This window comes from Perca fluviatilis, chromosome 4, assembly GCF_010015445.1.
Source record: "Perca fluviatilis chromosome 4, GENO_Pfluv_1.0, whole genome shotgun sequence".
Classification (NCBI taxonomy): domain Eukaryota; kingdom Metazoa; phylum Chordata; class Actinopteri; order Perciformes; family Percidae; genus Perca; species Perca fluviatilis.
In genome coordinates, this window is record NC_053115.1 from 7,494,287 (window position 1) to 7,510,312 (window position 16,026).

Below are 16,026 nucleotides of genomic sequence, written 5' to 3' on the forward strand. Positions count from 1 at the left end.
AGAGTGGGTGGGACTACAAAGTCCAGGGGCATTTCACTGGTTAGTCAATGTAGCAGCACGTTGGGTTGCAACCGGCTGTTTCTCCTCTAAATTGTTCCTGTCCTAACCCACAGAGGGTGCCACTGACACGCATGTAGTGCATGTACATTTTGAGAAATAATCACTTTACATACAGACTAGACCACTAAAGTAAGTGTCAAAAATACACATAATATGATCTATACAATATGATGCCACAAGAGAGTAGCATCTCTAACACTATATTTCCACAGATTTTATCCCCCTTGCATTGTAAGGTTTGCAAAAAAACATAATTAGTCTGTTAAGTTCCCTCTCCAGTCATTCAAGCCAGATTGTGGTGAGAACATGACTAATTGTACACATAAAGTGATGCCAGGTTATGGTGTACATGTGACTGGAGATGATGTGTGTGACCGAACATGTTTACCCTTTCCTTGACAGGGCAGGTGCCTCTTTGTGTCATCAACTGAGTCATTGTGCGTCTCAGCAGGACTCTGCAGTCTGAGGAGTCATACAGGCACACCGTGACGCTCTGGTCTGCGTAGCTCAGTTCAATGTAGAGCTTTGCATTAACCCTGCCAGAATCTAAGGTTTGATTTCCAAATGTCCAAGCACATTTTGTATTAAACTGTCCACCACATGACATGACCTGGTATATTGCATGATGGTCAATTTTACCCTCTTGTAAGATGATGACTGAGCAACATCTGTGCAATACACATATCTGTGATGCTTAAGCCTACTTTTAGGAGATTTAAAACTAAAAAAAAATCAACAAGAAAAGCCCAGCGGACTAAAAACACATCACACAAAACATAGCCCTCCAACCACACAATGGACAGGCTTATGGCGCCCTCTGTTGAGCTTAATGAGACAGTGAGGATTTTAAAAAGCCAAAGACATGACTCGGCAGCCCTTCGTCTGAAGAACAAAGTAGACAGCTTCTTCTCATCGTGCTTGGAATGGTACAAGTCAAGATGAGAAACGGTATCAAAACTTGACACAACCACGAAATATGAAAACTAATAGGATAGGATATTATCAATACACTATATGTAAAAAACAATAATCTAATCATGACAATTATAAGCTCGCAAAACATTTTGAGACGATCACCTACAACGTCACATGCATTCAGATTCCATTGGACACCATCTGGAACTTTTTGCTCTCCACGGCAAACACCATCAACCCTAAGATGTTCTATTTTTAAATTGTACAGTCAGCCATTTCCATGAGGTAACTCTGTGTTCTCAAGTATGCACTTTAAAACACAGCAGGTCCCATGGGTGGAGGAGGCTGACTCACACCTTCCTCCCTTCCTCGCTTCTCGGTGGTGTAAGCAGGACATCTTAAGGGGCACAAGACTGCAGCACCACACCCTCTAGGTTCTCCTCTCTGACCCCACCTCACCACCACCATCAACGCCACCCTCCTCATGCAGGTGCAGTGGGTTTTGACTCTTTGACTGTTGCAGTACCTATGGACTGCCTGTGGTAGGAGCCTTAGCAGTAGTCAACAGGGAGAGTAGCTGGCTTTGTCCTCTAGCTGCTGGAATGTCACATCATTGTTCAGAGTGATGGTGTAGAGGTGAGGACCCCTCCCCCACACACAGACAGACAAGTCTGCCGTTAATGCCGTGTGCTGCATGTGGGCTCCGGTTGTTCTTGTATTACTCAACTGTGGGACCGTGGTAGTGAGGTCCAATAAAAATACATACCTTATTTCAACAACAGACCTTTTGAGTTTTTTTAACATTACATTTGAGCTCATATCAGTTCATCTCTAACCAACAAGCCAAGTATTTTCCTACACTTGCAAACAAAAATGCACAAGATTAAATTAGCAATACATATCTACCATCAGTTATTTCCCACTGAGAAGAATTACAACCACAGTTGAAAAATATTTGTAAAGAACATTTTTGAATGTGGCCAATATTTTTGGTATAATATAGCTTGCTACCACGATTTATCCTAGATATTGTGGCTATTTGCTCAGTTGCTAGTAAGCTAGCCAACTCTCCTATGCTCAGAGTTTCCGCCAGTATGGCTTGTAAAACAGAAATATACATTTTCATTTGTATGAACACAAAATAGTATTGGTTTAAAAAAACATATCTGCCCGTTGTCCTTAAAACTCATTGACATGTTCGAGTTATTCCCAAGATTGCAAGCTAATTTGACAACAGGCCTTTTTCACAGCAGACATATCGAGTTGTCATAATAAGACAGTGCTTTTCCTGCTGTGACATGTCAAAATGTCTTCCATTAAAACTATAATATCTATCAAGTTTTCACTTTAGTGTTAAAGTAACATTATTTATATACTGTATACACTTCTAAATACTGTTCAAAGAATCATCAGTTTAAAGATTTTTGTTAATAATTCCTTTGGACTCCTGATGTGACTCTGTGAGGTCAAAATGGCTGCCATGGAAATAAGGTCAAATCAACTCAAGTCTGCCTCAATACCACTGGGACAAATTCTGGTCTTGTCTTTCTGTAAGGTACAACTGCAGGAGCTCAACTTTACACAAGAGGATGAGTTGAAAGAAATATGACATTGAAAAGCTGAGGGAGTGCAGCATTTTATGAATGTATTAGTGACAAAGCAGACAGGAATGGACCATGTAGCACGTCTGCTCCAGCTAACATGTTTTACTCTCCTCCCATGCCTGCAGCAGCTATATTTAGCTCTGGTGGGATGCTGGAAGCAGCCATGACTGCAGAAAGTGAGAGGGATAAAAGATTTAACCCTTTGCAGCCATGGTGCTGATGAAACACAGCACTCCTCAAGCAAGAGACACTTTGGAAGAAAAATCTAATTGCATAGCACAGAGGCGGAGGGCTGGCAATCCCATTCCCCACGCGAAGAAAACATCAAAGCAAGGGATCTGGAACAGTGCCTGCTCAAGGCCAATACCCCTTCTTACTTCAATGATAATTATTCTTACATTATCACATAAAAATACCCGACTTTGGTTGAAATGCTTACTCTGAAAATGCAAGCACAGTTTCTGTAACACAGAAACAATCACACAATCTTACTGTGGAAGACATGAGCTGAGACAAACTACTAAAAGATGAATGAAAATAATGCACTTGTGAATCTCTTCCTAATATTTAATAAGAAAGTATACTATGTAGAGATCTCTAGAGCTCCTGTTTTGAACCGCGACATTGTAATTTTCCTAAAGCATGAATTATAATTATTATAATTATTATAATTATTATTATTATTATTATTATTATTAGCCAAACCAAAGATTGGCTGTTCGATTCCGGCCTCCTCCGGCCACATGTCAAAGTGTCCTTAAGCAAGACACTGAACTGAACTACAAGTTGCTCCCCTGACGCTATGTGGGTGTCCACAGCTCCTAATGCTAAGGATGAGTTAAATGCAGAGATTGAATTTCACTACATCGTACTGTACAATTATATGTAACAAATGATGTTTATTTTTCTTTATGAGTGATCCAGAACAATAACTTGTTGAAAATAGCTTGATTAGATTGAAAAGCAGTCATTTTATCTCAAACGTACAGTACAGGCCAAAAGTTTGGACACACCTTCTCATTCAATGCGTTTCCTTTATTTTCATGACTATTTACATTGTAGATTCTCACTGAAGGCATCAAAACTATGAATGAACACATATGGAATTATTTACTTAACAAAAAAGTGTGAAATATCTCAAAACATGTTTTATATTACCTTTTTTTTACTGCTTCCTCAATAGTAGCCACCCCTTGCGATTACTGCTTTCTTGGCATTCTTCTTTATAGCCAAGGTGTAGTCACCTGAAATGGTTTTCCAACCGTCTTGAAGGAGTTCCCAGAGATGCTTAGCACTTGTTGGCCCTTTTGTCTTCACTCTGCGGTCCAGCTCACCCCAAACCATCTCGATTGGGTTCAGGTCCGGTGACTGTGGAGGCCAGGTCATCTGGCGTGGCACTCCATCACTCTCCTTCTTGGTCAAATAGCCCTTACACAGCCTGGAGGTGTGTTTGGGGTCATTGTCCTGTTGAAAAATAAATGATGGTCCAACTAAACGCAAACTGGATGGGATGGCATGTCGCTGCAGGATGCTGTGGTAGCCATGCTGGTTCAGTATGCCTTCAATTTTGAATAAATCCCCAACAGCGTCACCAGCAAAGCACCCCCACACCATCACACCTCCTCCTCCATGCTTCACGGTGGGAACCAGGCATGTAGAATCCATCCGTTCACCTTTTCTGCGTCGCACAAAGACACAGCGGTTGGAACCAAAGATCTCAAATTTGGACTCATCAGACCAAAGCACAGATTTCCACTGGTCTAATGTCCATTCCTTGTGTTTCTTGGCCCAAACAAATCTCTTCTGCTTGTTGCCTCTCCTTAGCAGTGGTTTCCTAGCAGCTACTTGACCATGAAGGCCTGATTCGCGCAGTCTCCTCTTAACGGTTGTTCTAGAGATGTGTCTGCTGCTAGAACTCTGTGTGGCATTCATCTGGTCTCTAATCTGAGCTGCTGTTAACTTGCGATTTCTGAGGCTGGTGACTCAGATGAACTTATCCTCAGCAGCAGAGGTGACTCTTGGTCTTCCTTTCCTGGGCCGGTCCTCATGTGAGCCAGTTTCGTTGTAGCGCTTGATGGTTTTGCGACTGCACTTGGGGACACATTAAAAGTTTTCGCAATTTTACGGACTTCCGACAAAAAAGCAAAGGGTGGCTACTTTGAGGAATCTAAAAAATAGGACGTTTTCAGTTATTTCACACTTTTTTGTTAAGTACATAATTCCATATGTGTTCATTCATAGTTTTGATGCCTTCAGTGAGAATCTACAATGTAAATAGTCATGAAAATAAAGAAACACATTGAATGAGAAGGTGTGTCCAAACTTTTGGCCTGTACTGTATCTTTACCATGTCATGTGATATGCTACTTCAGTACACAAAAAAAATATTACTGGGACCACTACAGATTAACATTTAATATCTATATTTACATTATATACACCACCGCTGACAATCCCCCAAAAAATCCTATATTTCACCAGCATGTGGTGTGCGGTAAAACTGGATGAACAACATTCAAATGTAGGGCAAGAAAACAAATGAGTTTAGCAGTAGGGGGGGGAGGGGGGGGTATATGTCCCAATGCCCCAACCCCCTTCCACTAACACAACAGCACCTCCTCGGACCATGGCACCGCAGTGCTTTGTGCAGGAGCAGAGAGAAACACTCACCTGGCAGTCGAAATCTTGAAAGTTGCGTGCATTCTGCAAGACAAGTAGAAGAGGAGAGTTAAAATATAACTAGGCTCATAAATGCCATACTTATATATACATATAAAGCCAATACCAAGGGCGTAAATCCCAGGGGGTCGGGGGGGTCAGGACCCCCCCCCATCTAAGGGTTGTCCCCCCCCCTAGAAAACCATGCTATGTATATGTATATATGTATATATATAAAGATGTATACTTAAAATATCTGTGTAAGTAGTAAAACAATACAAACCCCAAAAAATGCTTTTTTAAGTTTAGGAACATTTTTAGTTCCCCCTCCTTTGCCTCACAGTGGTTTGGTCCACTGCCTGCTATACGTTAGGAATCGGATCTGCACTCGACTCACAGTCACATCGGGTAGTGCTAGGAATGTAGCTAGTAAGTAGGCGGTTCAAGGCCATTTTATTCACATTAAACATCGGATGACGTTGTTCTTTTCTCAAATGGAAATGATGCTGAGTAATTAATGAATTAGTCATGACAAAAAGGTCGCTATGTTAGTATTATAATGTAACGTTACCTAGCGTGTTTAATAGGTTGTTGGATAGAAATGCACCCACTACAACTAACGTTACCACGGCGATAAGCCTAACGTTATGTGTGTGAACTGATATTAGGGTTATTATCATAGCTAGACTGTATATGGAAGATCTACAGTTGTGTTTTGTTCAATATGATTTTAAGTGGCAGATCAGTAGGTTTGCTGCAGACAGTGTGGCTCATGTGGCTGTCAGGGTGAGCAGATGGGCTTTACCAGTGGCTCACTAATTTACATTATGATCAGCTAATTTAAGTGTACAAATCATTGTATTTCTTTTATTTGGGGACACTTTTTCAAAATAAGTCATTATGTTTTAAGGTATTTTAGTGGCTTGATTGTAAACTTAAAAATAAATAAATTGTTTTAAAGAACAATATTTTGGTCAATTTAGTCAGCTTTTTCATTGAATCAAGAGAAACACTGAAAAGAAGGATAATGGTACAGTCTCCATGTTACACTAATGATAGTATTAAGGCTTTCCTCTGTGTACACATATCCTCTACAAGTATAATTGTGGCTGTATTATTTGTGTCCCCTTCAAAAATTGCTCTTCAGAAATGTTATGTTTATTGTCCCCTCCTACTGTTGGATCAGATTTATGCCCATGGCCAATACTAATACCTATTGACTTATGTAAGACTCTGATGGAGGTTTATATATTGTAGATGGATGGCACATGATGTGTTGGGTTTCTTCAACATAATTTACATAATGCTCCAAGTATTCATGTGTGAACGAATAGAATAAATCTGGCTGTGTCAGTTTTTACGAGCTCTTAACGACTTTTGGTTGGTAATATATTTTGTCATATTTAATAGTATAATAGATCTAAACATTTGTCCATTATGTTACAAACAATAACCATGCCTTATCAATTTGATTTCAGCACATTTTGGCAGGGGGATCCAGGTAGAGAACTGTGCCCAGATTGCAGAAACCTAAGCACATTACAGCAATATCTGAATAATATGATTGGGTGTGACATACTGTGGTGAGCACTTCTTCTAGTTGTTTATGGATCCATTGGTTCAACTGATTGTGTCATCTGGATACATGATTGTGGCAATCTTCTGATCACAGCCAGTTATGACTGAAACATTTTTAATTTTAATTGTGTTCCTATTTGCATCTTATCACCGTAATATGTGAAATTAGTTAAGTTTTCAATATCAGTAACTTTTATTCTTAACACACATTACATAAGTAATGATGAAGCATTTTTACAGAGAGTCTTGTCTCAGGTGTTTGTTTGTCTTTATTCAGACAGCAGGAAGCTACAGAATAGATGGGTAGAAAAGGGAAAGGAGGCAACAACAAAGAAGATTCTTGTGGGATTTAGGTGTAGGCCAGACCAGTAGAGTACATATTGGTGTAGAGACAGACGGTGGCTATAAAGCTCTCCCTTTCTTCTTCCTACTGAAATAGCGGTGCAGCAGAAATCATAGTAAAAACATGTTTCTATCCAAAGTCTACACTATTCCATTGCTATAATGCAGTTCTTGGGTGCTGAAGCATAGGATCATTATCAGCTTTTTCTATTGTAGATACAAAATCAAAGTACAGGAAGGAAAAGTGCTTTCTTTGACTACAGTGAAGTGAACCTCAACATATTAGCATTATTTCCATGAAGTAAATACCCTACGATTATTACTAAAATAAGCTTAAGGTATTAGTAATCTGATTGGCCGAAGATGTGATGCAACTGTGCTTATACATTTTATTTGTTGTTAGGCCAACTGTTGCACTACACAAGTAGTTAATTATACATTTGTCTTATGCATGTTCTACTTTGAAGCAACTTTAATCACATACATTTGTAACCTTTGCAAAAGGCCATTACACTTACGTTGTTCTTTACTGTTGTTAAACTACTTTGCTGCTGCAGACATTACTCAGTTCTTCCTCGTACCTGGCTGCATCACCAATGTAATCATTCATAAATGTATTATCTGTATGGAAATCAGAACACGTTTCCTACATAGGATCAAAGAGAAAATGAAAATCCTCTTCCGTCACCGTTATCATGCCATGCTTTCAAGACTCCTGGTTTGTCTGTTTAATGAGCTGGCCACTAGGGGGAGTGAGAGGTCAGTACCAGTATCCTTCATTCAGATGGTTTTAATGATGTACATTCCCCACCCTGTCACCTCACACAAGACATCTACCTTTTGCAGCATGCAGCCCGACAATGATAATCCCTTCAGACCTGATACTTCACTACTCACTTCTCCTGTGAGGCACTATTTCCTCCTGACTGTCTGTGACAGTTGCCTGGGGGGAGAACAAAACAGTCTTTCTAATCAGCTAATCAGCTGTTGAGATGGATCAGGGAAGAGGAGGAGGCCACAAGAGGATGGCAAGAGCTTTCATCTGCCATTGTTTTTTTTTTCTGTTTTTGCTGTCTCTCACTTGCTACAATCTTTCAAGCTTTTAGAAATAACGAGATGAGTATCTCCTTTGATCTCTCTTCATTCTTGCTTGTTTGTCTTTTCTGACTGTCTGCGTGTCTAACATTATACTCCCCGCTTCTCTTCTTCTTTCTTGCCTCATTCAGTCTACAACATTTTTTTCCCTTTTGACTTGCTTTCTCCTTTCTTTTCCCACTCTACACAGTCAAGCAGATATGAATAATTCACTTTGATGAACGGGACTGCAGAGTCTGCATGCCTATAGAGTACTGTATTTGCGTATGCATCTGCCTGGTAGGACCATATGGGGTGCTCATTCCCTTTAAATGTGCACCACATGTCTGTTTAGTTTGTTTGTGTTTTATGTGTGGTTTTACATATTAGTTTAGGTGCACAGTTGTGTGTGTGTTGCCTCAGCAGCCTGTCACTGTCCTGACCTCCCCACAACTTACTTTATTGGTCAGCAGTGGCTTGATCTCAGTCAGCTGTACATCCTGCAGCTCATCCATCTTCCTTGTCTTGTCACTGTCAACCACTCTGTCCAGGAAGAAAAAGAGAAACATTATGCTCGCTAATAATAAGAATCAGCAGTTAGGAGAGAAACAATGTAAACTGTGAGAGCATTGCACAAACACCACTGTTGTAGCACAAATGAAAATGCCCATTCAAGGCGAGGAAGGTCACTATGTATTAAATCTATCTTTCTATGTACTTTTCAAAATGAATGAGTACAATTCTTCAGAACTGAAAGAGGATGCCTGGATTAATATCAGATTTATAATTTGTTTTTTTATGGGGTTTTTGTTGTTGCTGCTGCTGTATCTAATAACCTTTTCTTATTAACAATTAATACATTGATGTTTTTTTTCAAATGTACTGTTTAGCCAGTGGTTCTAAAACTGGTTGGCGTAGAGTCACCGCTGCTGTTGAGCAGACCTAAAGTGGTACGAATACGATTCACGTGGAGACATAATCAAACAAAAGTGCTCTGTTGCTAGCAAGGCTATCTTGCTAACCTGAATATTTTCTTAATTTTGTATTGTTCTTTTGTATTGTTAATGATTGATGAAAATTAAATCTGATCTTGCTGGGGTGAGCGAGGGGCATGATTTTCTTTTTTCAGCATGACAGGAAAATATATTTAGACTCTGGTTTAGACTATATATATATATATATATATATATATATATAACGTTAGAAAGTAAAAAAAAAAAAAAGCCAAGATGACATATTCAAAGTCAATGGTATAAAACAAAGCAAATTATCAAGTTTAAGAAACAGGAACTAGGGAATGTTCGGTAACTGTCGATGATAAATGACTTATATGATTAATCAATGCATCCTTTCAGTACTAGATGCAGTTCATGGCAACACAACCTACTCATTCGATACTGATCGATTATGGGATTGAAGGAGGTGGCAGCAGGTAGCTAAGTCACAAGTCCAGCCCTGACAGTATCTTTCTCTATCTGTGGTACCACAGCATACTGTGATTTGTATATAATGATACAAGAGCCAGCTGGGAAGTGGATGGAGGATGTTTTCTGTATTAGTTCTTCAGGAAAGGTCACACTTTCAGTGCACACACATGGCATGCTCACACACAAAGATGGCTCAGCCCAGGTTTAACAAGAAGATCTAAAGCCCACCTCATTTGTTTTCCCCTTGAAGCCACCCGTTTGTCCCTGCACATAATTATTGAACAAGAACACTGACACTAAAAAGTGTCCCCCTCCCCCACTTTCCCTGAAATTGTACCTCTTCGGCCTTGCCTGTTTGCACAAGGTGAGAACAGGAAGTGGTATTGAATTACCTGGCTCAGTGTGGCTTATGTTGCACATAACAGCAGATGGAGCGTCGGCTTCTTCTAGATCAATGCTTACAACTGGAAGACATAGCCAAATTGGCCTGCAGCGCACCACAAACAGCCTTGATACTGAAAGATTGCATTTATCAGAACAGATGCACATAATGCACATAAAACAAACAAGAAGTAAGCGCAAATGCAACTGGGCAGAGGACTAGCCAAGTGGAGGAGCGGTTATAATTACTTCCTGAGTCAGAGCCAACCCTCCCCTGGAACCACCTTGAGATGCTGGTATCAGATAACCTTCAGGGTTGGTTAGTTTAGATTCTAGCAGCAAACCATCAGCGGGAGGTACCAGCAATGATGACGTCACACACCATATCTGTGTTACCAGCAGTTTCATCCTCTGCTTTCCTGACAAAAGGTCTGTTGATGCATGAATGGGGTCAGAGGACATCCTGCTCTAGCAACAGATTGCACCTTGCCTGGAAACAACCAGGGAAGCAGATGAGTGCAACGGAGCACAATCCTCAAATTACATAAAACAGTCAGGGACATTATCTTTAGAAACATCCAGTGTTGGAAGTACTCAGCCATCAGCATGGGGAATAAAAACATACCCAGCAAAATCCCTGCTGACAAATCCGGCTCAATGGTGGAACTAAATAATATTTAGACAAGTGAACAAGGAAAAAAGAAAAACAAATACTCTGCATGCTTGAGCGGATTGAGCATATTGGCCGGATCAATCCAACACGTCCTCAGGCTGTCACAGAAAGTGGGATGGAGGCAAAAGCTGCTTTCATTGTAAACAGGCTAGCCGGGTAATCAAGGTGCTAAGGGAGAGGGGGTCAGGGTGAGCTTAAACCAACTGACAGACTGACTGGGGGGGCTTTCACAGGCCAACCCCACTGACCCCTTTTACTGGGTTACCCTGGCAAATAACTACCATCTCTCCCACACCATCATTCTGTGCTTCTTCCTTTGATTTCCACCTGAAAAAAAGACGCAACATGCACCACCATCACCACCCTTTCATGCCTACTCCATGCCTGGTCTACCGTTCAGCATGTACAGCTGTTGCCATAGAGACAAAGCTGGTTGCCGATGTTTATTCTAAGCTGGGCTAGCCCCAAGGGACAGATGTGAGGCACGGAGACAAGGGGAATAGATAGAGGTAGAAATGAGAAGAGAAGCTCAAAACATGTGCTTTCAGCAGCGTTTACCCTGACAATTGGGGACTCAAATGAGCCATGCAGACTGTCTAAATATGCCAGCAAAGGTTTGCGTAATTGTAATAGAAAAATCTGAAAAAGTAGTCCCAGATGACAGGAGGGAAATTCCATTTGCAATCTGTGCGGCGAGATTTGTCCCATATTCACACCATACCATTAATGCGGATGAGGATGGGGGTCGGGGTGGGGGAGGATCGAGAGAGCTGATGATGTAGAACAAGTCCCTCTAGCCTCGACAGCAGGTCTGTCTGTTGTGTCAGATCGCTCTCACAAATGGTTTCCCTGACATCAGAATCTGTTTTACTCAGCTCTTCCACTTGCAGATAAGTAACATACAAATTGTATGCTGGCTCTCATACGATTTCGCTCATCTGTTCTTCAGGTCCATTTCCCCGCACAGCACAGCTGCCAGCAAGGGGCTCGTCTCAGCGCTAAATTTCATGCCATGCAGCGAGGGACAAGGAGGCTATGCTGGGTGAACAAACGGCAGAAGAAACAAAACGTGTCAGGGGAAAACCACATGAGGCCCTTTCTAAGCATCAAAGGTCAGCCTTCACTATAGCTTAGTGTCAGTGCTGCCTCTGGGAGACAAGGAAGTTTTCTATTCTGACACAATTACTTATAGCAAAGACGTGGAAATGCCAGTTTAATAACTAGATGACATATTTAACATATCTCCCTCTCTCGACAAGCACTTGCTTACTAACTCACACACATTATCCAATCTCTATGGCTGTAAGAAGAGAGGACATGCCTTTACCTTAATGCAAGTGCCAGAATGCATTAGGGGTGGGACAAAATATCGAAACTGCAATATATCGGTGTCCTTCGTGCGTTAGGAGAATCAATATGCTGGCGCCAAATATTAAATTTTAATAAATAAAATAAGGCGTTCTAAATAGATTTCCCTGCTCCGGGGGGAAATGAGGGAAACTTGAACATAAGTTACCTAGCCGAAGAGGAAGAGGTTTCAACGGGATGGCGGACAGCAGTTTGAGGAGAGTAACAGATGCCCCAGCCACGTTTAAGTCCAAAGTCTCGACCCCTAGTTGCTCTATAATTCTGTAATTTTAATTTACAGACTGAAAAACTGGTGCTGCAGAATTGTGCTGTTTTTGGACTTGTTTGGACTTGTGAGATAAAGAGAGAAGACCTGCACTTAACCTTTTCACTGGCATTTTGTATCCATAGTTAGACCAAATATCGTGATGTATAATTATAGGATTGTCTAGCAATATATATCCTTTATCGCAGAATTGTGGTAACGTGATATTATCGGTATCGTGGGCCATGTATCCTGTATCGTGAGGTACCCTGTGATTCCCACCCCTAGAATTCATGCATGTTGACACAGAGGCATGTGCCAAAACACTTACTGTAGATATATGGTGTCTCTGCCAATACAAAGGAGTCCTGTAGCTGCCATGTCAGCAGACGGCACCAATTGATCGATGGACACATCCCTTACTCCTCCTCCCACTTTTCCTCCCTCCCTCCCTCACACATTTTCCTCCTCCTCCACTCTGTGCACTCTCCCCGTCTTTGTCTATCCATCTCCATCTCACCTTGGGCTGTCAGGAAGTCTAGGCAGGGTGCATGATCGATGACAGAGAGCCCAGCTGTGATGCTGACCCTCCCTTTAGCCCCTTCAATTAGTCCTCTTTCCTCTTTATTGCCATGGCAACCGTGTCTTCCGATTTACTCACTGTCATCAATATTCACGTCATGGCCGTGCTTTCACTCTGACTTCTTTGGTTTCAGGTTTACTGAGGTGAATGTCACCAGCATGATGACCTCATATTAAGCTACCTCTGGGTTTCTATGGAGTTACTGACTCAGCCAACAGGAGTATTGCCATGGTGATAATAAAGCAGAAATCCTTAACTGTCCACACATTGCCACTCTTAAAAGTGGGGAGAGGTTTAAAGCAAAGTTATTCATCTATTTAACTCCCTCTGCCACATAAAACAAACTTATACAAAGTGCGATAAAAATGGGCTTATGCTTGATTTCAGTGTGGAAAAATACAAACGTGTCACTTCTAGTACACTGGCTCCGATATGACATATGATATAATAAACTTAATAAACTGGGACTGTTAACCAGGAAAGCTGCAGCCTGATAACCCATTATAATCAAATTCAAATGTTTCAGTTAGAGAGTAAGGAAGACATCTACAATCATTGTAAAAATGTGTCTTTGTGTGTTCAAAAACATTATGGTTTATTTATTATATTTATTTCCTACTTCAGACGGTGAAGCTCTACTTGAACTAGGGCTGGGCGATATGGAGAAAACCAAATATCACGATTTTTTTTTGACCAAATACCTCGATATCGATACCGCAACGATATTGTAGTGTTGACTATTGTTGCTTTCACAAAATATTTACACAATGAGATTTTTGATAAATAATCATCAGTAATGTGGATATAATGACTAAGTGGTTAAAGGCAAATAATAGAACAGTTACAACAGTCTGGTAAGTTCAGAAAATGACATCACTTTACTTTAATGCAGCCTTTAAAACCAGGAAAAGACACTTATGCCACATTACGATATCCAAAATCTAAGACAATATCTAGTCTCATATCACGATATCGATATAATATTGATATATTGCCCAGCTCTAACTTGAAGGATGTTTTTTTGTGGTATGTAAAGGGGGTTCCTGCTTGAAAGCAGTCCACAAAGTGCATACATTTAGATTCATATTTTGGTTTTCTGGTACTACAAACCATTTCCGCCAGTTTTGAAAAAGTAGCTTGTGTGATATTTGTGATAAGAAATATAATTTTGTTTTTAACAATGTATGTATTGCAAACGTGTACTGCTGTTGACTTGCAGTAAAGGAATTTGACCATGAATTATGAAAAATGATGCAGTAGTTTTTCAAAACAATCACACAGAAAAAAATCACACACACGCGTCTTGATAACACGCCAAAAATGGCATGCGAATTGGCGTGTCATACATACGCCACTTCATGAGATCAGTCTGCAGAGGAAGTGTAACGTCAACAGCACTGGGACTGCTTTCGGCTCGCCATTAATATCATATTGCAGTGAACGGTGTCTGTGTGAAGTTTTGAAAAACTGTAACTTACCAAAACTTGGTATCGTTTGATTTAGCGTGAATCGGTCCTCGGTAGTACCGACGTAATTCGGTCGGTACCCAAAAAAGGACAGAGTTCGGTACCCGACCCTAGTGCACTTACAACCGCAGCCGCGTCTGCGTTGTGCGTCTGCGTTGTGCGTCTGCGTTGTGCGTCTGTATTTTTTGGGGCTTTTCCACCTTTAATTTTTGACAGGACAGCTAGGTGAGAAAGGGGAGAGAGAGGGGAAGACATGCAGGAAATCGTCACAGCTCGGATTCGAACCCTGGACCTCTGCGTCGAGGCATAAACCTCTCAGTATATGTGCGCCTGCTCTACCCACTGGGCCAACCCGGCCACTACTAACTGGTTTCTAAACTCTTTTGATTGGTAATTTCCTGACGACAATCCAAATGAACGATAACATTTGCACTTGATTCTAGGCCGTCTACCTGAGAGCAGGTTCAGTCAGACCTTCAAAGCCCGTGAAGGACCTACCTTAATGGGCTACATCACTAAAAAAGATCCAGCCCTTGATTTGGGACACACCAATTCAATACCAGCATGAGGAAGTACTGTCATCTGCCTGTCTGCTTTCTCTGGGAGCCAAATTATTCTAAGGACAGTTCCTATCACAGAAGAACACAAGCATGTCTGTCCCCAACTGGAGCCTCAGTCTTCAGTCAGCACTTCACCAGGCTTCACATCACAACAGAAAATAGGCCAGCACAAATTCCAGGGATACTACCCGCCTGTCAACCATTCAGACAGGCTAACTTTTATGTCTTCCCCTCTTTATGTGAAAGTGTGTTTTGCTGTCAGGGCTACAAACAAGTGAAAACAACTTATCCCTGCACAGTCCCCAATGTTGTGATGCCTTGCTCTTAGACTGGGAGACTTTTCCATCCAGGGGAATGTCACTACACATTTCTTTCCCTCCAACTTTTTAACAAGGCTAAATCTGTGTTTACAGTTTCCAGTCTGCAGAGGCAAAAATCCCACCAGAGTAAAGCTAATGGACTGTGATAAGGCTCAGTTCCAGATCATTGCTCTAACCTGGGCCATTTGGTAAGAGAATTAAAGGAGGAAAATTCATTTGTTTGGCATTATAGCCACCACCCCCACACCTCTTGTCAGGTAAATAACCTGGGTGACAACAACCGAAATAGTTGAATTCTATTCTGTTCTATTATAGAGGCAAGGGGTATCACGAAGGAGGGAATCTGATCTAGAGTTTGCTCTATTGTTCTCCATTATGGAAAAGTTGACCTATAGCACAGAACAGCTCCTGCTGATACTGTCAGCAAACGCACACAGCTGAATGAGCACAGAGGCAGAGAGCACGCACACACACACGCACACGCACGCAAACACACACACACACACACACACACACACACACACACACACACACACACACACACACACACACACACACACACACACACACACACACACACACACACACACACACACACACACACACACACACACACACACACTTAATTAAATGACAGCTTGCTCTCTTGAGGCTCCATCATCCTCCTTACAGCTTATACGATTCTCTTGATGCAAGCTGTCAAGACTTTTTTTCTTCTTATCACAATATAACAAAAGCTATGATGAGATTTCTCTGAAGTCTCTTTCGGTCAT

At 41.2% G+C, this 16,026-nt stretch overlaps 1 protein-coding gene across 2 annotated transcripts in view; it reads right to left on the reverse strand.

Annotated features, from left to right (window-relative positions):
- The window catches only part of ndrg3a (ndrg family member 3a), a 42,118-nt gene that overhangs the window by 18,164 nt on the left and 7,928 nt on the right, over positions 1-16,026 (reverse strand). For both annotated transcript variants that reach the window (XM_039799195.1, XM_039799194.1), the window contains exons 2-3: positions 8,690-8,774; positions 5,250-5,282 (exon numbers count right to left, since the gene is read on the reverse strand). In XM_039799195.1, coding sequence (XP_039655129.1) covers positions 5,250-5,282; positions 8,690-8,746 — 90 coding nt within the window. In that variant the 5' untranslated portion in view covers positions 8,747-8,774. The remainder of the gene's footprint in view (positions 1-5,249; positions 5,283-8,689; positions 8,775-16,026) is intronic.